Raw genomic sequence first — 22,093 nt, 5'->3', positions numbered from 1 at the left:
GTGCTCGCTTCTTTTCCATACTGACAGATGTCCTTTGTGGCATTTTTTTCCCCACAACAGGGCACCTTCACCTGCATCAAAAACCTGTTCATCAGGTATCCTTTCTCCTCAGTGACTTCCTGAATGGTGTCTGCGAACTCATCTGCTGCCTCTTGCTAGGCAGAAGTGGCTTCCCCTGTTGTCTTGACATTTTTCTAAGCCAAACCTTTCTAAAATTAAATTCTCCAGCTTTAGATCTTTCACCTTCCTTTTACTTTGTTGTTCTATAATGATTTCACTTTCTCTCGAGTCACCTTAGTCCAGAGGTATGCCTTTCTTACAGCGAACCTGCACCCACACAAAAGTTGCATTTTCAGTTTGAGATAAAAAGGTATTTTGCCAAAAGTGCAAGGTTTCCGTGCCTGCGGGTATGGCTGTGGTACACACTGTGTGGTCTATCCGTTTCTCTCCAACTCCACTGCCCACCGCACCCATCCAAACTTCCATGATTTCTCCCCTGAATTCCCTTTTCTTCTTTTGCAGTGGCCCTTACACCGGCTTCATTTCTCGCAAGATGCTGGTGAACGCAGCGGCAGACCCCGATCTGTAGGATATCCGGCAATTCAACTTTGCCTTGTCATGACCGTCCTCTGCTTCTTGGAGCCCTTCCAGCATCACTAGTGACACTTTTTATGAGTCCCATGGTGTTATTCAAGGTCTATAGTATTGTTTACAGTCAAAAACATGAGAACCACAAAAAATCACTTTTTTTAAAGATTTTATTTGAGAGACAGTGAGAGAGAGAGAGAAAGAGAAGGGGGAAGAGTAGAGGGAGAGGGACAAGAAGATTCTGTCTGAGCCTGATGCAGGGATCGACCCCACAATTCCAAGACCATGACCTGAGCTGAAATCTAGAGTCGGACACTTAACTGCCTGAGCCACCCAGGTGCCCCAAGAGATCACTTTACTCTGATAAGAAATTTACTAGAGAGATGAACTGCTCCCCTGGAGATTAGCATCACACCGCATTTTAAGCTGATACAACACTTGAGCCCACTGCAGCAGCAACAGGAGGTGGCTATGAAATTGTTATGGTAGCACAGTATGTACCACAGCTAATTTTATGCCGTTAGGATTTAATAGTGCACCTTTGTGTTTGTTTACCTTTCTCTCCCCTACAAACGGTTCCATGCAAGGTCTGGGTTTGTGTACACAAGTTTTGATACTTTTTACCTTTTTCTAATAAATTTGTGTATACTTTATTAGTAAATGACAAAATAGACTAGTAGCTATTTTATGCATTCATAACACAACTTTTTCTGAAATTTTTCATTATTTCTAGGTAGTGCGCTTTGCCTACAAGTTTTTTCGAATTGTTACAATCTCCAAATAAAGGTTCCAACACACTCATTGAAAAAAATCTGCATGTAAGTCTATTGGCGCAGTTCAAATTCGTGTTGTCCAAGGGTCAACTATATGTTCTAAGTCTATCCGCTTCTCTCCAACTCCACTGCCCACCGCACCCATCCAAACTCCCACGGTCTCTCTCCTGAACAACTGAAAAAGCCTAATAACTTCTCTCCCTGCTTCTACTCTACAATCCATTCTGCACAGAGCAGAATGTGTGTGTGTGTGTGTGTGTGTGTGTGTGTGTGTGTGTGTGTGTGTGTGTATACACACATATATATCATGTTTCTTCATGCTCCTGCTCAAAATACTCCAGTGGCTTCCACTGTAAGAAAAATTAAATGAAGATGCCTCATTGTGCTCTGGGAGGCCCACTATGATAGGACCCAGCCCAGCCTCTCCTTCCTCATCTTCTCCCACTCTTCCCCTTACTCACCAAGTTCCAGTCACACCGGCCACACTGGTGGGCCTCAGACACACCATGCTTCTTTCCCCTCAGCCCTGTACAAGCGTGCCCTCTGCCCAAATCTTCTTCCCCTGGCTCTGTGAATAAGTCTCGACTCAAATCTCATCACGTCCTCAGAGCAGCCTTCTCTAACCACCCAGACCGTGTTCCTCTCTACTCCATAATCCTGTCTGCTTCTGAGTATCCTGACCTAACGTGATGGTCTTTATTTGCTCCCCGGAATACCATCTTTCTCCCCTACCAGAATATAAGTTCCATGAAGGTAGGGGTCTGGTCCAACCTGTTTACTCCTATTTCCTTGGAACCAGGCACACAAGAGACATTTGGTAAACGCATGAATGAATGAGTGAATGAATGAAAAGAACAGGTATTAAATCCAACTGAAATGAATGACTCCTTTTAAAAAGAGTCCCTGGCTGACATTAGGGGTCTTCTTCTGACTGACATTATGTTCCAATAACAACAACTAACAACTAAAGGACAAAAGAGAGAGACCATATAATGAATTACTTACTTACTAAGAAATAGTTACCAAAAAAAGAAAGAAAGAAAGAAAGATAAAAAGAAACAGCTACTGAGTTCTGAATGCAGGCCAAGCACTTGTGAGGTGCTGGAATCACAAAGGTAAATGAGAGAAGCCTGGTCTCTGTCCTCGGTATAGCTTTTCATTTATATGAAAAAAATATGCCTGGTAATACAGAATACTAAAACTCAAAGTTAACCCTCAAATTCTGCTTTAGTCAAAACTGTAACTCTGTTACAAAACACATCAGACTTCACAAGAGCAGAAACCACAACACTGCAACTTAGCCTTCCTTCTGCCCCCCTATCTAGAAGAGAAAGGGACCAGAAAGCATTTAAAACTGTAGACAGCAAGAGGGAAAAGGAAGACCAGAAAACTTCCATGACCCATCAATATACAAGCTACCTCAAATCTTCAAATTCAAGAATTATCTATAAGATCGTTTTTAAATCAGGCTCTCATATTGTTGCCTTCAACAGTATCTGCCAAACAGTACAAAAAAGCCCATTATAAAATAGTTCTTTATTTCATAGTTTAGATATGTTAAATCATGGAATATGGAAATATGGAATATATGTGGGATATGGAAAATATAATTTCATTCAACAAAATTATTAGCACCTTACCTTTAATAAATGGGTCTATCCCAAGAACCCAACTTCATGAAATAATTCTATTATGTTATCAGCCTATGACCTAAGGCTTCAAGAGATGGTTTACAGAGCTCTGAAGTCATGAGATGCAGATCTACAGTTCAGGCATAATGAAAAGTGTACAAATATATGCATGTATATACATTCATACCATATAAAGTTCTGTATCAAAAGTTTTCATTACTTACCCCTTTGCCCAATTTCCTCTCGTAGGTTTTATGCCGTAGTCCTAATCCCAATAGCCCCACACCAACAAGCAGCCACAAAACTAAACAGAAAGAAGAAATAATTGTTTAAAAGAAATGAGGTTTGTCTTTTTTAAAAATATTTTGCAAATAATGCTGTAATAAACATAAGGTGCATAGATCTTTTCAAATTCATGTTTTCATTTTCTTTGAGTAAATACCCAGAGAAGGAATTACTGGATCACATGGTAGTTCTGTTTTTAACTTTTTTTAAAGATTTTATTTATCTGACAGAGAGAGAGACAGTGAGAGAGGGACACAAGTAGGGGGAGTGGGAGACAGAGAACTAGGCTCCCCCACAGAACAGGGAGCCCTAGGACGGGCTCGATCCCAGGACCCTGGGATCATGACCCAAGCCAAAGGCAGCCACTTAACTGACTAAACCACCCAGGCGCCCCTATTTTTAATTTTTTTGAAGAATCCCCATACTGTTTTCCATAGTGGCTGCACCAGCTTGCATAGATGAATGAATAAAGGAGATGTGGTATGTCTATTCACAATGGAATATAACTGAGTTGAAAAAGAATGAAATCTTGCCATTTGCAATGACATGGATGGATGTAAAGGGAGTAATGCTAAGTGAAATAAGAGAAAGACAAATGCTATATGATTTCACTCATATGTGCAATTTAACAAAACAAATCAACACAGAAAGAAGAGAGAAACAAAAAAATGGGCTCTTAACTATAGAAGAACAGACGGGGGGGGCGGGTGCGGTGAATGAAACAGGTGATGGGGATTAAGAATGCTCGTGTGTTGGTCAAGATGGCGGAGAAGTAGCAGCTGAGACTACTTCAGGTAGCAGGAGATCAGCTAAATAGCTTATCTAAAGATTGCAAACACCTACAAACCCAACGGGAGGTTGAAGAGAAGAACAGCAATTCTAGAAACAGAAAATCAACCACTATCTGCAAGGTAGGACTGGCGGAGAAGTGAATCCAAAGCGACAGGAAGATAGACCGCGGGGGGAGGGGCCGGCTCCCGGCAAGCGGCGGAGCAACGGAGCAAAATCAGGACTTTTAAAAGTCTGTTCCGCTGAGGGACATCGCTCCAGAGGCTTAACTGGGGTGAAGCCCAGGCGGGGTCAGCGCGGCCTCAGGTCCCACAGGGTCGCAGAAGGATCGGGGGTGTCTGAGTGTCACAGAGCTTACCGGTATTAGAACAGGGAAGCCGGCTACAGAGACAGAGCCGAGGAGTGACTCTCAGCTCTGGGTTGCCTTGGGCCGGTCGCGGGCTCGGTCGGCTCGGAGCGCGGCCGGAGGCCAGGGTGACGGGAGTCATTGGGCGCTGTTCTCTGGGGGCACACTGAAGAGTGGGGCCCCGGGCTCTCGGCTCCTCCGGGCCGGAGACCGGGAGGCCGCCATCTTCATTCCCGCCCTCCGGAACTCTACGGAAAGCGCTCAGGGAACAAAAGCTCCCGAAAGCAAACCCGAGCGGATTACTCAGCGCAGCCCTGGGTAAGGGCGGTGCAACTCCGCCTGGGGCAAAGACGCTTGAGAATCACTACAACAGGCCCCTCCCCCAGAAGATCAATGAGAAACCCAGCCAGGACCAAGTTCACCTACCAAAGAGTGCAGTTTCAATACCAAGGAGAGCGGCAGAATTCCAGAGGAGAAGAAAGCAAAGCACGGAACTCATGGCTTTCTCCCCATGATTTTTTAGCCTTGCAGTTAATTTAATTTTTTTTTCTTTTTCAATTTTTTTTTCTTTTTCTCTTCTTCTGCTAATTTTTTTTAACTTTTACCGTTTTCTTTTTTAACGTTTTTTAAATAGTTTATCTAATATATATATATATTTTTCCTCTTTTTATATTTTTTCTTTATCGGCTTTCATTTTTTAATAGTTTCTTTTTTTTTTTCTTTTTGAACTCCTTTTTATCCCCTTTCTCCCCCCTCACAATTTGGGATCTCTTCTGATTTGGCTAAAGCATATTTTCCTGGGGTTGTTGCCACCCTTTTAGTATTTTACTTGCTCCTTCATCAACTCTTATCTGGACAAAATGACAAGGCGGAAAAATTCACAACAAAAAAAAGAACAAGAGGCAGTACCAAAGGCTAGGGACCTAATCAATACAGACATTGGTAATATGTCAGATATAGAGTTCAGAATGACGATTCTCAAGGTTCTAGCCGGGCTTGAAAAAGGCATGGAAGATATTAAAGCAACCCTCTCAGGAGATATAAAGCCCTCTCTGGAGAAATAAAAGAACTAAAATCTAACCAAGTTGAAATCAAAAAAGCTATTAATGAGGTGCAATCAAAAATGGAGGCTCTCACTGCTAGGGTAAATGAGGCAGAAGAAAGAATTAGCGATATAGAAGACCAAATGACAGAGAATAAAGAAGCTGAGCAAAAGAGGGACAAACAGCTACTGGACCACGAGGGGAGAATTCGAGAGATAAGTGACACCATAAGACAAAACAACATTAGAATAATTGGGATTCCAGAAGAAGAGGAAACAGAGAGGGGAGCAGAAGGTATATTGGAGAGAATTATTGGAGAGAATTTCCCCAATATGGCAAAGGGAACAAGCATCAAAATCCAGGAGGTTCAGAGAACCCCCCTCAAAATCAATAAGAATAGGCCCACACCCCGTCACCTAATAGTAAAATTTACAAGTCTTAGTGACAAAGAAAAGATCCTGAAAGCAGCCCGGGAAAAGAAGTCTGTAACATACAATGGTAAAAATATTAGATTGGCAGCAGACTTATCCACAGAGACCTGGCAGGCCAGAAAGAGCTGGCATGATATATTCAGAGTACTAAATGAGAAAAACATGCAGCCAAGAATACTATATCCAGCTAGGCTATCATTGAAAATAGAAGGAGAGATTAAAAGCTTCCAGGACAAACAAAAACTGAAAGAATTTGCAAACACCAAACCAGCTCTACAGGAAATATTGAAAGGGGTCCTCTAAGCAAAGAGAGACCCTAAAAGTAGTAGATCAGAAAGAAACAGAGACAATATACAATAACAGACACCTTACAGGCAATACAATGGCACTAAATTCATATCTCTCAATACTTACCCTGAATGTTAATGGGCTAAATGCCCCAATCAAAAGACACCGGGTATCAGAATGGATCAAAAAACAAAACCCATCTATATGTTGCCTACAAGAAACTCATCTTAAACCCGAAGACACCTCCAGGTTTAAAGTGAGGGGGTGGAAAAGAATTTACCATGCTAATGGACATCAGAAGAAAGCAGGAGTGGCAATCCTTATATCAGATCAATTAGATTTTAAGCCAAAGACTATAATAAGAGATGAGGAAGGACACTATATCATACTCAAAGGAACTGTCCAACAAGAAGATCTAACAATTTTAAATATCTATGCCCCTAATGTGGGAGCAGCCAACTATATAAACCAATTAATAACAAAATCAAAGAAACACATCGACAAGAATACAATAATAGTAGGGGATTTTAACACTCCCCTCACTGAAATGGACAGATCATCCAAGCAAAAGATCAACAAGGAAATCAAGGCCTTAAATGACACACTGGACCAGATGGACATCACAGATATATTCAGAACATTTCATCCCAAAGCAACAGAATACACATTCTTCTCTAGTGCACATGGAACATTCTCCAGAATAGATCACATTCTTGGTCCTAAATCAAGTCTCAACTGGTATCAAAAGACTGGGATCATTCCCTGCATATTTTCAGACCACAATGCTCTAAAGCTAGAACTCAATAACAAGAGGAAATTTGGAAAGAACCCAAATACATGGAGACTAAACAGCATCCTTCTAAAGAATGAATGGGTCAACCAGGAAATTAAAGAAGAATTGAAAAAATTTATGGAAACAAATGATAATGAAAACACAACGGTTCAGAATCTGTGGGACACAACAAAGGCAGTCCTGAGAGGAAAATATATAGCGGTACAAGCCTTTCTCAAGAAACAAGAAAGGTCTCAGGTACACAACCTAACCCTACACCTAAAGGAGCTGGAGAAAGAACAAGAAAGAAAGCCTAAACCCAGCAGGAGAAGAGAAATCATAAAGATCAGAGCAGAAATCAATGAAATAGAAACCAAAAAAACAATAGAACAAATCAACGAAACTAGGAGCTGGTTCTTTGAAAGAATTAATAAGATTGATAAACCCCTGGCCAGACTTATCAAAAAGAAAAGAAAAAGGACCCAAATAAATAAAATCATGAATGAAAGAGGAGAGATCACAACGAACACCAAAGAAATACAGACAATTATAAGAACATACTATGAGCAACTCTACGCCAACAAATTTGACAATCTGGAAGAAATGGATGCATTCCTAGAGACATATAAACTACCACAACTGAACCAGGAAGAAATAGAAAGCCTGAACAGACCCATAAGCAGTAAGGAGATTGAAACAGTCATCAAAAATCTCCAAACAAACAAAAGCCCAGGGCCAGACGGCTTCCCGGGGGAATTCTACCAAACATTTAAAGAAGAACTAATTCCTATTCTCCTGAAACTGTTCCAAAAAATAGAAATAGAAGGAAAACTTCCAAACTCATTTTATGAGGCCAGCATCACCTTGATCCCAAAACCAGACAAGGATCCCAACAAAAAAGAGAACTACAGACCAATATCCTTGATGAACACAGATGCAAAAATTCTCGCCAAAATACTAGCCAATAGGATTCAACAGTACATTAAAAGGATTATTCACCACGACCAAGTGGGATTTATTCCCGGGCTGCAAGGTTGATTCAACATCCGCAAATCAATCAATGTGATACAACACATTAATAAAAGAAAGAACAAGAACCATATGATACTCTCCATAGATGCTGAAAAAGCATTTGACAAAGTACAGCATCCCTTCCTGCTCAAAACTCTTCAAAGTGTAGGGATAGACGGCACATACCTCAATATTATCAAAGCCATCTATGAAAAACCCACCGCAAATTTCATTCTCAATGGAGAAAAACTGAAAGCTTTTCCGCTAAGGTCAGGAACACGGCAGGGATGTCCGTTATCACCACTGCTATTCAACATAGTACTAGAAGTCCTAGCCTCAGCAATCAGACAACAAAAGGAAATTAAAGGCATCCAAATCGGCAAAGAAGAAGTCAAACTATCACTCTTTGCAGATGATATGATACTCTATGTGGAAAACCCAAAAGACTCCACTCCAAAACTGCTAGAACTTGTACAGGAATTCAGTCAAGTGTCAGGATATAAAATCAATGCACAGAAATCAGTTGCATTTCTCTACACCAACAACAAGACAGAAGAAAGAGAAATTAAGGAGTCCATCCCATTTACAATTGCACCCAAAACTATAAGATACCTAGGAATAAACCTAACCAAAGAGACTAAGAATCTATACTCAGAAAACTATAAAGTACTCATGAAAGAAATTGAGGAAGACACAAAGAAATGGAAAAATGTTCCATGCTCCTGGATTGGAAGAATAAATATTGTGAAAATGTCTATGCTACCTAAAGCAATCTACACATTTAATGCAATTCCTATCAAAGTACCATCCATTTTTTTCAAAGAAATGGAACAAATAATCCTAAAATTTATATGGAACCAGAAAAGACCTCGAATAGCCAAAGGAATATTGAAAAAGAAAGCCAAAGTTGGTGGCATCACAATTCCGGACTTCAAGCTCTATTACAAAGCTGTCATCATCAAGACAGCATGGTACTGGCACAAAAACAGACACATAGATCAATGGAACAGAATAGAGAGCCCAGAAATGGACCCTCAACTCTATGGTCAACTCATCTTCGACAAAGCAGGAAAGAATGTCCAATGGAAAAAAGACAGCCTCTTCAATAAATGGTGTTGGGAAAATTGGACAGCCACATGCAGAAAAATGAAATTGGATCATTTCCTTACACCACACACGAAAATAGACTCAAAATGGATGAAGGATCTCAATGTGAGAAAGGAATCCATCAAAATCCTCGAGGAGAACACAGGCAGCAACCTCTTCGACCTCAGCCGCAGCAACATCTTCCTAGGACATCACCAAAGGCAAGGGAAGCAAGGGCAAAAATGAACTTTTGGGATTTTATCAAGATCAAAAGCTTTTGCACAGCAAAGGAAACAGTGAACAAAACCAAAAGACAACTGACAGAATGGGAGAAGATATTTGCAAATGACATATCAGATAAAGGGCTAGTGTCCAAAATCTATAAAGAACTTAGCAAACTCAACACCCAAAGAACAAATAATCCAATCAAGAAATGGGCAGAGGACATGAACAGACATTTCTGCAAAGAAGACATCCAGATGGCCAACAGACACATGAAAAAGTGCTCCATATCACTCGGCATCAGGGAAATACAAATCAAAACCACCATGAGATATCACCTCACACCAGTCAGAATGGCTAAAATTAACAAGTCAGGAAATGACAGATGCTGGCGAGGATGCGGAGAAAGGGGAACCCTCCTACACTGTTGGTGGGAATGCAAGCTGGTGCAACCACTCTGGAAAACAGCATGGAGGTTCCTCAAAATGTTGAAAATAGAACTACCCTATGACCCTGCAATTGCACTGCTGGGTATTTACCCTAAAGATACAAACGTAGTGATCCGAAGGGGCACGTGCACCCGAATGTTTATAGCAGCAATGTCTACAATAGCCAAACTATGGAAAGAACCTAGATGTCCATCAACAGACGAATGGATAAAGAAGATGTGGTATATATACACAATGGAATACTATGCAGCCATCAAAAGAAATGAAATCTTGCCATTTGCGACGACGTGGATGGAACTAGAGGGTATCATGCTTAGCGAAATAAGTCAATCGGAGAAAGACAACTATCATATGATCTCCCTGATATGAGGGAGAGGAGATGCAACATGGGGGGTTGAGGGGGTAGGAGAAGAGTAAATGAAACAAGATGGGATTGGGAGGGAGACAAACCATAAGTGACTCTTAATCTCACAAAACAAACTGAGGGTTGATGGGGGGAGGGGGTTGGGAGAGGGGGGTGGGGTTATGGATATTGGGGAGCGTATGTGCTATGGTGAGTGCTGTGAAGTGTGTAAACCTGGTGATTCGCAGACCTGTACCCCTGGAGATAAAAATATATGTTTATAAAGCTTTAAAAAAAAAAAAAAGAAAAAAGAAAGGATGAATACCCAAGTTTTGTAGCAACATGGATGGGACTGGAAGAGATTATGCTGAGTGAAATAAGTCAAGCAGAGAGAGTCAATTATCATATGGTTTCACTTATTTGTGGAGCATAACAAATAGCATGGAGGACAAGGGGAGATGGAGAGGAGAAGGGAGTTGAGGGAAATTGGAAGGGGAGGTGAACCATGAGAGACTATGGACTCTGAAAAACGATCTGAGAATTTTGAAGGGGTGGGGGGTGGGAGGTTGGGGGCATCAGGTGGTGGGTATTGTAGAGGGCACAGATTGCATGGAGCACTGGGTGTGGTGCAAAAATAATGAATACTGTTATGCTGAAAAAATAAAAAAATTTAAAAAAAAAAGCAGAAAAAGATCATGAGAAATTAAACACACACACACAAAAAAAAGAATGCTCGTGTGTTGAGCACTGAATAATGGATAGAGTTGTTGAATCCCTATACTGTAAACCTGAAACCAATACAACACTGTATGTTAATTATACTTAAGTGAAAAATAATAATTTTATGAAATTATTAAGTCTATTAGTCAAGGATTTTATGCAAAGGAGAAATGTCTAATTCCTGGGTTAGTTTTCATGTGTGATATGTATGCATTACCCACACTTGCAAATCACATTTGTTCTGTTTTGGTTTTTTTTTTTTAATTTTATTTATTTGAGAGACAGTGAGAGCAAGAGAGATCACAGCAAGAGGGGAAGAGGGAGAAGCAGACTCAATTCTGCGCAGGGATCCCGACACAGGACTCGATCCCAGGACTCTGAGATCATAACCTGAGCCAAAGGCAGATGCTTAATCAACTGAGCCTCCCAGGCGTCTCTGCAGCTCAGGGTTTTTTTTTGTTTTTTGTTTTTTGTTTTTTTTTTTCTTAGAGAGGCAGGCAGAGAGAGAGGAGGAAGCAGGCTCCCTGCTGAGCAGAGAGCCTGATGCGGGGCTCGATCCCAGGACCCTGGGATCATGACCTGAGCCGAAGGCAGAGGCTTTAGCCACCCAGGTGCCCCTGCAGCTCAGGTTTTAAGGGATCTTCCCTGAAAATGTTCCAAGAACCATAAATATATACAATAAATAATATGTAAGAAAACAAGTCTCCATGAGCAGAAACCAGCAGGGGAAAAAAAAACTGCAGAATCAAACTCACAAATACTTCAGATATTGCAGCTTTTAGAATCAGAATACAAAATAGACATGCTTAACCTGTCAAAAAAATAAAAGAGGGTATTCAACAGAGTATTCAGCTAAGAAACAGGAGATTAAATTAACGATTAGGAAATTGTGTGAAGAAATAAAACAGACTTCTAAAAATAAAATTATATAGGGCTGTCTGGGTGGCTCAGTGGGTTAAGCCTCTGCCTTCAGCTCAGGTCATGATCTCAGGGTCCTGGGATAGAGTCCCGCATCGGGCTGTCTGCTAGGCAGGGAGCCTGCTTCCTCCTCCCTCTCTCTCTCTCTCCCCCTCTCTGCCTACTTGTGATCTCTATCTGTCAAATAAAATAAAAATAAAAATAAAATAATAAAATAAAATTATATAGTAAATAGAATCATTGAAATTAGAAACTCAGTGGACAAGAAAGGTAGCAGTAGACAAAGCTGAATAGATAATTAGTGCAAGGGACAGCTTAAAAACAAAGGTGGAGGGGCACCTGGGTGGCTCAGTCGTTAAGCCTCTGCTTTCAGCTCAGGTCATGATCCCAGGGTCCTGGGATCAAGCCCCACATCAGGCTCCCTGTTCAGTGGGAAGCCTGCTTTTCCCTCTCCCACTCCTGCTTGTGTTCCCTCTCTCACTGTCTCTCTTTGTCAAATAAATAAAATCTTTAAAAAAAAAAAAAAAAGTTAGGGGCACCTGGGTGGCTCAGTGGGTTAAGCCTCTGCCTTCAGCTCAGGTCATGGTCTCAGGGTCCTGGGATCGAGCCCTGCATCGGGTTCTCTGCTCAGTGGGGAGCCTGCTTCCCCCCTCTCTCTCTCCCTGCCTGCCTCTTTGCCTACTTGTGGATAAAATCTTTAAAAAAAAAAAAAAAAAGGTGGAAACTAGAGGTGAAGGGACACAGAGACAATACTAAAAAGATCCAGTACAATCCAACTATAGTCAAAAAGGAAGAAGGGAAAGAATGAGAAAGTGGCAATATATGCAGAAATAAAACTGAGAATTTTCCAGAGGCGATAAGAGACATGATTCTTCAGATTCAGAAAGCCCAAACACTAACAAGAAAGATGGGGGTGGGGGAGATGGATGGGGCAAGGCAGAAATCACATTCAAATAGATCACAGTGAAACTCCAGAACACCAAAACAGAGAAATCCTAAGAGGTACCAGAGAAAAAAGGCAGATGATCTCCAAAGGAGCAGAGATCACGTGACAGCTGACGGCTCAGCAGCAAGAACTGGAGCCAGATAACAGAATAGTATCTTTAATGCGCTGAGAGAAGAAAAACAAAACAGAAAAAAATGAAGACAACAACAACAACAACAAAAACCAACTACTAAAACAATAGAACTTGAAGGTATAATTTCCAAACTAGAAAGAGGAATAGGAAGGAGAGGATAAGAAAAAAAAGAAAAAAGAAAACTAAATCAATGCAAAAGAAAGCAAGAAGAAGAAGAGGGAGAAATATACCTAGAGAAAGTAGAAAAAGCAAAAGCAAAGTAAGATGACAGAAGTAAATAATAAGGCATGAGAAATCACAACAACACTAGATTACATTTTCAAGCTGAAAGACGAGACTGATGGTCCAGAACAGGCAAAACAGTGGAGACTGTGAAAAGATTCAGTAGTTGCCAGGGTTTGGAGGAAGGACAGAAGGATGAACAGGTAAAGTACGGGGGATGTTTAACGTAGCGGAAATATTCTGTAGGATGATACCATAATGGTGGAGAGATGCCACTAGACATTTGTCAAAACCCACAGAACATACAACAAAAAGAGTGAGCTCGACTCTAAACTATGGACTTGACTTAAGAATAATGCATCAAGACTGGCTCATCAGTTATAACAAACGTACCACACTAATGCAAGATGTCAATAATGATGGAAAGTGGGGACAACAAAACTGTCCCTGTGGAGGAGCGGGTGTGATGGGGTGTATGAGAGGGAACTCCATACTTTGTGCTCAATACATCTGTAAGTCTAAAACTGCTCTGAAAAATAAAATCTATTCATTTTTCTAAGAGACAAAGATAGTGGTTGCCATTGGTAGAGGCAGGGAAGATTGGACAGGCAGAGCACTGAGGATTTTTTAAGGCAGTAAAATTACTCTGTATGACACTATAATGATGGCTACAGATCATTACACGTCTGTCCAAACCCACAGCATGTACGACAGTAAGAGCGAGCCCTAAAGTAAACCACGGACTCTGCATGATAATGATAATGTCAATGTACATTCCTCAGTTATAATAAATGTACTAATAGGAGTGCCTGGGTGGCTCAGTTGGTTAAGCATCCAACTCTTGGTTTCAGCTCAGGTCATGATCTCAGAGTCATGAGATCAAGCCCAGCGTCAGGCTCTGTGTCAGTGCAAAATCTGCTTGAGATTCTCTCTATCTCTGTCCCTTCCACTCTAAATAAATAAATAAATAAACAAATCTTTAAAAAATAGTAATAATTAAAAATGTAATAATAAAGCCTGGATCGGGGGGTTACTGGTAGTGAGAAAGAGCTTCTGTATGTGGGGCCAGAGGGTATCTGGGGCATTACTGTACTTTCTGGTCAAACCAAAAGTGATTCTAAGAAATAAAGTCTGTTTTAAAAAAAATTACACAGAACTGTCTAAACAACTTCATAAATAAATGGTTCCAAATGCCTCAATCTGATGAGTGACCTAGAGAGTTCTGGTTCTTAATTCTACTACTGCTACTAATAACAACAATGGCAACAATAAAGACAAAGACTGTCAGGATTAAAAACAAACAAAACCTACCAAGTCTTAGTTTTAAGAGACATACTAAAAAAAAAAAAAAAAAAAAAAGACATACCAAAAACATAAGAACACACAATACAAAACTGTAAATTTTAAAAATATCCCCAAAGTTGTAATATAATCTTTTTAAGTTATGATGGAACATATGTAAAGTGTTTACATAATGGTTTTGCTGCTTTGTGACATCTCTCTTAGGAATATATTACAATTTTATTTAGCTTTATTGTTTTCTCTTTACACTATAATATTTTGTCGTCTTTATAAAAATATCAAGTCACGGAGGATGGACACCTGTTTTTACATGTCTTCGTATCCTGCATAGTGCTATGTAATTACGGAGTGCGCTGTATCCTAATACACTATCTGCAAACGTTGTCCTTGCAATAAACATTTTTACTTAATCCAGCTCATTTGAAATTAGACCAAATAACAAACTCACTTCACTTCTGAATTTCTAATTCATCAATAGTCTGAATGTCCCCATATTTAAGCTCCCCCAAAAAGGAGAATAAGAAATGAAAGAAATAGTCTGAAATAGAAATAGTTCTCATAAGAACAAAGCATTTGGGAAATTCTACCTGTGAAATGATATTATCTACATGAGAAGTGAAACAAAACTAACGCAGTGCATTCGTGGTTGAGACGAGAGGCTGTCTGAGATGTGCTTCAAAGTATGTCGCCAAAACCAGTAAGAAGACAGCTGTTGACAACACTGGCAAAATGTCAGTAATCTTTGGAACTGGGTGAAGGGTACTGGAGGGTTCATTATACTCTTTAATTTCATATATGTTTGAAAATGTTGTTATAATTGAGTGCTTTAAAAGAAAGAACGCAAAACTTACAGAGTTTCATGTATTTTTCACTCTTTCTGAAAAGTGCTTTAGGACTATTTTTGGCTTGAAGAAAGTCGAGGCTTTTCTTCGGACCAAATAGCATATTCAGGCCAATAATTAGCATCACTGTCCCTGTTAAAAGAGAAAGCAAGAACATATTGCATTTTAAGCCAAAAATCCTCCCCGTGGTAAATTCGAGGAGCCTAGATTGCATTTCAGTGGACGTACCCTGAAAATTCAGTAACTGGCTTCATTTATCTCAGTACCTAAGCAATTATTCTAGTAGTGCTTTTGATCATTGGGATTGATCCTAAGAAATGAGCTGGGCTCTAGGAACCCTGCTTTAAATGAGAAGACCCCAGCCCGTTCTCGATGAGGAATGTCTTTCCATTTCCTGAGGGTTTCCCCGTTGTTAGGTTGGTAATAGTGTGCTTTGCTGCTGATTTTGCAGGGGAGGGTGGAGTACAAGAGAAAGGAGGCTTTTGAACTGCTTTGGGGGACTGAGTTTTCAGCACTGAAAAGACCTCGAATGCATCAGGCTGAGGAGTACAAGAGGAAGACAGGTAGATTCTGAATCCCGCCGTGTTTGTGACTAATTCTGGCCTGGGGTGTCGGTCCTCATGGAGCAGACGTCTGAGAACCCCCGCTAAGCTCGTTAGGGCAGGCCAAGGAAGTGGAGTTCCGTTTGGATGCATTACGATGTAACTTGTATGTAAAGTTTACATCCTTCTCAAGTCATACAATAAGAATGGAGACAGAGGTATGACTGAACAATATCTAAATGAGGAAATGTCAAATAGAATTTAAACTTCGGTGGAAGGCTGGCCAAAAAAAAATTATATGCAACTTGCAGGAAATGGCAGGGTAAGCTTGACAGTAAATCTATTACTAGTTTCTGATTTAATACAGATTCTCTTTAATTCAATTAAAAGCTATGCTAGGGGCACGTGGGTGGTTCAGTGGGTTAAGCCTCAGCCTTTGGCTCAGGTCATGATCTCAGGGTCCTGGGATCAAGCCCTGCATCGGGCTCTCTGCTCAGCAGGGACCCTGCTTCTCCTCTCTCTGCCTACTTGTGATCTCTCTCTCTCTGGGTCAAATAAATAAAACATAATCTTTAAAAAAAAAAAAAAAGCTATGCTGAATATTACCAACCTGCCTTAGTTTTTGTGGCCTTATCAATATGTCATTCTTACTTAAAAAAAAAAAAAAAGTTTCATTGTATGCAGCTATAATAAAACCATTTCTGCAGTCCCATAAATAGCGAGAAGAAAACTGAAAAAGCATGTCATTCATAACATTCCAAAGAAATGAACTTAGGCTTAGGATGGCTCTTACTGTTGTTCGTTCTCTCCATATGGCAGACCCCCTAAGCAAGGTGGAGTAAGAAAAAAGGAGGGCATTGGACAAGAAGACAGAGCAGGACAGAGTACACACACCTGAAAGAAACCAGAAGAAATACACAGTTTGCAAAGCCAAGATTACTGCAGAGGAAATGCAGCAATGCATGTCTCTAAGTGGATGAGAGCACGGGTATTTACCAGAAATAGCAGATTCTCAGTTGTTTTTACACATTTCATATAATTCAAAGAAAAAAAAGCTTCCAAGTCAGCCTTTCCTGCCAGATGCCTAGCTCAGGATGTAGAGAAGTTTATGTAAAAATGTACAGTTGTTGGAAAAATACCGAGGGCCCAAGGGGGAACTACGGGTGGAATTGTAGCACTCACCCCAACTGTAATTCCGTATTTGTCTGCTTTTCTGTATGGTGTTGTCCCCACTACGCTGACAGCACAGACTCTGTGTCCCTTCCATCCCTGGCGCCTGGCACTGTGCCTGGCACATACAGGAGCCGTAATTTTTTTAATGAATAAATGAACAAATGAGAAAATGCATTTGTTAACAAACAAGGACTGAATCCCCTACGGACATGTTCTGTCTCCTCAGTTTTTCACAATTTTTATCCTGGAAGCATTTGACATGTTTTACTCAAACTAAAATGACAGGCGACATTTGATTTGTATATGTCTGTATTCGTCAGTACTTTCATCCTTGCCGGAAGGCGATTTTTGAAATATTCAACTGAGCTAAGTTTATGAAATTTTCATTTTGGTACATAGTTTTTAACCACTGAAATGGAAAATATTTATTCTATGATTTGGGAATTTATCATTCATACTAAGATTCATGCATGTAAGCTATATTTTATTGGCAAAAAAATATGGTAAATAAAAATCATAGATAGGAAACCTGGGTGGCTCAGTTGGTTAAGCCTCTGCCTTCAGCTCAGGTCATGATCCCAGAGTCCTGGGAATTGAGTCCTACATTGGGCTCCCTGCTCAGCAGGGAGTCTGCATCTCCCTCTGCCTGCTGTTCCCCCTGCTTGTGCTCTCTCTCTATCGAATAAATAAATAGAATCCTTAAAAAAAAAAATCACAGATAAGATTTGGGGGAACCACAAAAAAGAATCACAATTCCTTTTTATATTTATGAGCCAACACCAAAAGAGCAAGGAGCACACCATGATCGTACCTTTTCCTGACATAGCTTGTAATACAACTGTTACATAGTATTTCTTTATACCCTACTATGGATTAAAATTGGTTAAAAGGCCTTTGCCATGATAAGTATTACTGAAAACAAGAGGGGACTGGGGAGAGAGACAAACCATAGAGACTCTTAATCTCAGGAAACAAACTGAGGGTTGCTGAGGGGTGTGGGGGGAGGGATGGGGTGGCTGGGTGATGGACATGGGGGAGGGTATGTGCTATGGTGAGTGCTGTGAATTGTGTAAGACTGATGAATCACAGACCTGTACCCCTGAAGCAAACAATACCTTATGTGTTAATTAAAAAAAAAAAAGAAAAAAGTCAAATAGTTTAAAAAAAAAGTATTACTGAAACTCACTGATGAATTAAATCTTTTAAGTAGCAATTTAGACATTTTTCCAGTTGTTTTATTTTTACCAAGAGACTCTATTTGAATTTTTAAAAAAAGGTAAGATCATCCTAGTTAGCTCGCCAGGCACATAAAATGCTAAATCCTAGTCAGCCTAAAGGGTATTTTCAAGTAGTTACTCTAATCCAGACCTTTCAAATATACTCACCCAAAAGCACATCAGATCTCTCTCTAGCATAGACACCTCCTGGGACAAATTTAAAAGCCGTGCACCACGCACAGAAAAATATCTCTAGAAGATAAAATATCATGGCAGTGGTCATGGCTTTCCCAGGGCTCGCCCCTGAGCTAAGAAGGTGTCCAAGCATGTGAGGCCATACAGACGCTGTGAAGACGGCCAGCACACAGCCAGAAACAGCGGCTGCCCCCGTGGGCAGGTACAGGAGGCCCGCAGCTGACGCTGCTCCTGTTGGTGACAGAGAGAGGAAAAGAATCAGTCAAAAAGGCAGAAAAGTCTCTTCCATTTTCTAAAAAAAAGAAAGAAAGAAAGAAAGAAAGAAAGAAAGAAAGAAAGGGGTTCTAGGATGACTGATCTACAGCTGTTCAAATCCCGAAGGGACCTCGAGGGCATACTGGTCCAGCCGGCAGACTGACGAACAACAGAGGTCTCACACAGTTACATGATTCCCTCAAGGTCACACGGCTCGTTCCTTGCACACCTGGAGGCAGAAGGTGAGTCTAGTAATTCTCAGTCCAGAGCTATTTCTTCAGGAGGTGTAGGAGGAGAGAAAAAGACATTTTTAGGTTGTGCTACGATCCTAATAGCAAATCAAACAAACAAACACCCTGAAATAATCTGTAATACCAAAAATATGTCCATTGAATTTAGCCAGCCAGATCCAGGACATTAGGAAACATGGCAAGTCGGCGTGGTTTCTAGGATGTTTTTGTTAAGGAACTTCCTAACGGACTTCCCATCCGCTTAAATGCCGCCGCTTGCCCTGCAATAGGTAAGTGGGCTTTCCCAAGCACACGTGCCCCAAAGAAGATGTGACCCAGATGGGATGAGTGGGTCAAGGCATTAGCAATTCTGCTATCGGTTCATTCACGACCGGACAGCCTAGTCGGTGTTGAGGGCGATGCCATCTGCTGGGTCCGCTGCAGGTAATTCATAAATGTCTGCTAGTTTACTGAGCCCGACCTGACCGCGTAACATTTCTCCCAGTTCCCGTGAGATCAGTTCTGAGACAGCAGGTCAGGGTCTTACCGTACCCCACTGGGGATCCCTCAGGGTAACACCTTTCCGTCGAATGTGACATTCTACAGACGGTTCAGTCGGTGTATAACTGTGACCCATCCTTCCAGGATGTCTCTAGCACGATGCCCCAGTCACTGCTGGGGCAAAAACTCCAGAAAAGGAGTGGGGAGCAGGAAGTGGCTCCCGCCAGGACATCCCCCCCAACCCCCACCCCGTGCTCATCCACCCGAGAGTCCCACTTGTAACACGGCTGGGCAATGCGGTGGGACTGCCTTTCCCTCCCCGCCCCCACTTCAAAAAGAACATCACCCCGATGAACGCGAGAACCAGATCCCAGAGCCCTCTCCAACCCACAGAAGTTAACTCCACAGCAAGACCTTGTAATACTTAGATCTGACAATGGTTCTTTTAGTAACCAAAAAATTACTTTCTTTTGAAATCAACAAATGTAATGATGATTTACTGTAAAAATTTTTTTAGAATACAGAACTTTAAAGCAGTTAAGGATTGCCTTAAGACCAAGCCAATCACAGCCAATGCTCCTATGTATTTTTCCCTTAAGTCTTGTTCTATGTATATATAAAAGTACTTTTATGATAATGGAATCATACCACATGTTGAGGATGATATTTTACATTTTTTCATAACATTGTTTTTTTAAACATTTTTTGTGTATATATACTGTATATATACTATACTCTGGGCAAATACCCCACAGAATAAGCCACCATTTTCCTACTGTTGGCCATTTACGAAGCTTCCAACACTGTGAGGAACATCTTTTTTTGTCAACTAATCTCTTACTCCATTTTTTATCATCTCCTTAAAATACTCTTTTAAAAAGAGACTAAAAGTACAAGTACCATGTCAAGAGATGAAAGCGTTTTAAAGAGCCATTATTTATAGTCAACTGCTTATGAGAGGCTCTTTCTTTCCTCCTCTTTCCTCCTCTATCTATCTTTCCTCCAGAAACCTTGCCAAAAGTCTCACCTTGTGAACACTGCCAAAATTATTTCTTTCCAAAAATCTTTGCCAAATTAATGATGAAAACAGTATCACATTGTGAGTTTCGCTTTTCTGATGATTAGTGTGAGCGAATTTTTCCTGTTTACCAGCTTACGAGGGCTGTTTTGTTTTTCATTTTTTGTTTTTAAGAATGAATCCTGAGTTGATATCCTAAACGAAAGACATTCTAATGACTGTTGTTTCTGTCTTACCACAAAGAATTATCTGGAGGGGAAGAAAACATCTTTTCAAATTCCCTTGACTGTCACTGCTTTTATTTTTTTTATTTTTTTTTAAATTTTTTTATTTTTTCAGCATAACAGTATTCATTATTTTTTTTCAGCATAACAGTATTCATTATTTTTGCACCACACCCAGTGCTCCATGCAATCCGTGCCCTCTACAATACCCACCACCTGGTGCCCCCAACCTCCCACCCCCCACCCCTTCAAAATTCTCAGATCGTTTTTCAGAGTCCATAGTCTCTCATGGTTCACCTCCCCTTCCAATTTCCCTCAACTCCCTTCTCCTCTCCATCTCCCCTTGTCCTCCATGCTATTTGTTATGCTCCACAAATAAGTGAAACCATATGATAATTGACTCTCTCTGCTTGACTTATTTCACTCAGCATAATCTCTTCCAGTCCCATCCATGTTGCTACAAAACTTGGGTATTCATCCTTTCTTTTTTCTTTTTTTTTTTTTTTAAAGCTTTATAAACATATATTTTTATCCCCAGGGGTACAGGTCTGCGAATCGCCAGGTTTACACACTTCACAGCATACTACTACTACTACTACTACTACTACTACACTACTCACCATAGTACATACCCTCCCCAATATCCATAACCCCACCCCCCTCTCCCAACCCCCTCCCCCCATCAACCCTCAGTTTGTTTTGTGAGATTAAGAGTCACTTATGGTTTGTCTCCCTCCCAATCCCATCTTGTTTCATTTACTCTTCTCCTACCCCCTCAACCCCCCATGTTGCATCTCCTCTCCCTCATATCAGGGAGATCATATGATAGTTGTCTTTCTCCAATTGACTTATTTCGCTAAGCATGATACCCTCTAGTTCCATCCACGTCGTCGCAAATGGCAAGATTTCATTTCTTTTGATGGCTGCATAGTATTCCATTGTGTATATATACCACATCTTCTTTATCCATTCGTCTGTAGATAGACATCTAGGTTCTTTCCATAGTTTGGCTATTGTAGACATTGCTGCTATAAACATTCGGGTGCACATGCCCCTTCGGATCACTACGTTTGTATCTTTAGGGTAAATACCCAGCAGTGCAATTGCAGGGTCATAGGGTAGCATTTGACAAAGTACAGCATCCCTTCCTGATCAAAACTCTTCAAAGTGTAGGGATAGACGGCACATACCTCAATATTATCAAAGCCATCTATGAAAAACCCACCGCAAATATCATTCTCAATGGAGAAAAACTGAAATCTTTTCCGCTAAGGTCAGGAACACGGCAGGGATGTCCGTTATCACCACTGCTATTCAACATAGTACTAGAAGTCCTAGCCTCAGCAATCAGACAACAAAAGGAAATTAAAGGCATCCAAATCGGCAAAGAAGAAGTCAAACTATCACTCTTTGCAGATGATATGATACTCTATGTGGAAAACCCAAAAGACTCCACTCCAAAACTGCTAGAACTTGTACAGGAATTCAGTCAAGTGTCAGGATATAAAATCAATGCACAGAAATCAGTTGCATTTCTCTACACCAACAACAAGACAGAAGAAAGAGAAATTAAGGAGTCCATCCCATTTACAATTGCA

General features: G+C 40.7%; 1 protein-coding gene across 3 annotated transcripts in view; it reads right to left on the bottom strand.

Moving 5' to 3' along the window:
• CWH43 (cell wall biogenesis 43 C-terminal homolog) overlaps positions 1–22,093 on the bottom strand; it is a 63,656-nt gene that overhangs the window by 27,697 nt on the left and 13,866 nt on the right. For all 3 annotated transcript variants that reach the window (XM_047719962.1, XM_047719963.1, XM_047719964.1), the window contains exons 7-9: positions 18,241–18,498; positions 15,150–15,272; positions 3,217–3,296 (exon numbers count right to left, since the gene is read on the bottom strand). In XM_047719962.1, coding sequence (XP_047575918.1) covers positions 3,217–3,296; positions 15,150–15,272; positions 18,241–18,498 — 461 coding nt within the window. The remainder of the gene's footprint in view (positions 1–3,216; positions 3,297–15,149; positions 15,273–18,240; positions 18,499–22,093) is intronic.

Source organism: Lutra lutra, chromosome 2 (genome assembly GCF_902655055.1).
Source record: "Lutra lutra chromosome 2, mLutLut1.2, whole genome shotgun sequence".
Taxonomy (NCBI): Eukaryota; Metazoa; Chordata; class Mammalia; order Carnivora; family Mustelidae; genus Lutra; species Lutra lutra.
Note: the sequence above shows the minus strand (reverse complement) of the source record. Positions and strands in the feature narration are given on the sequence as shown.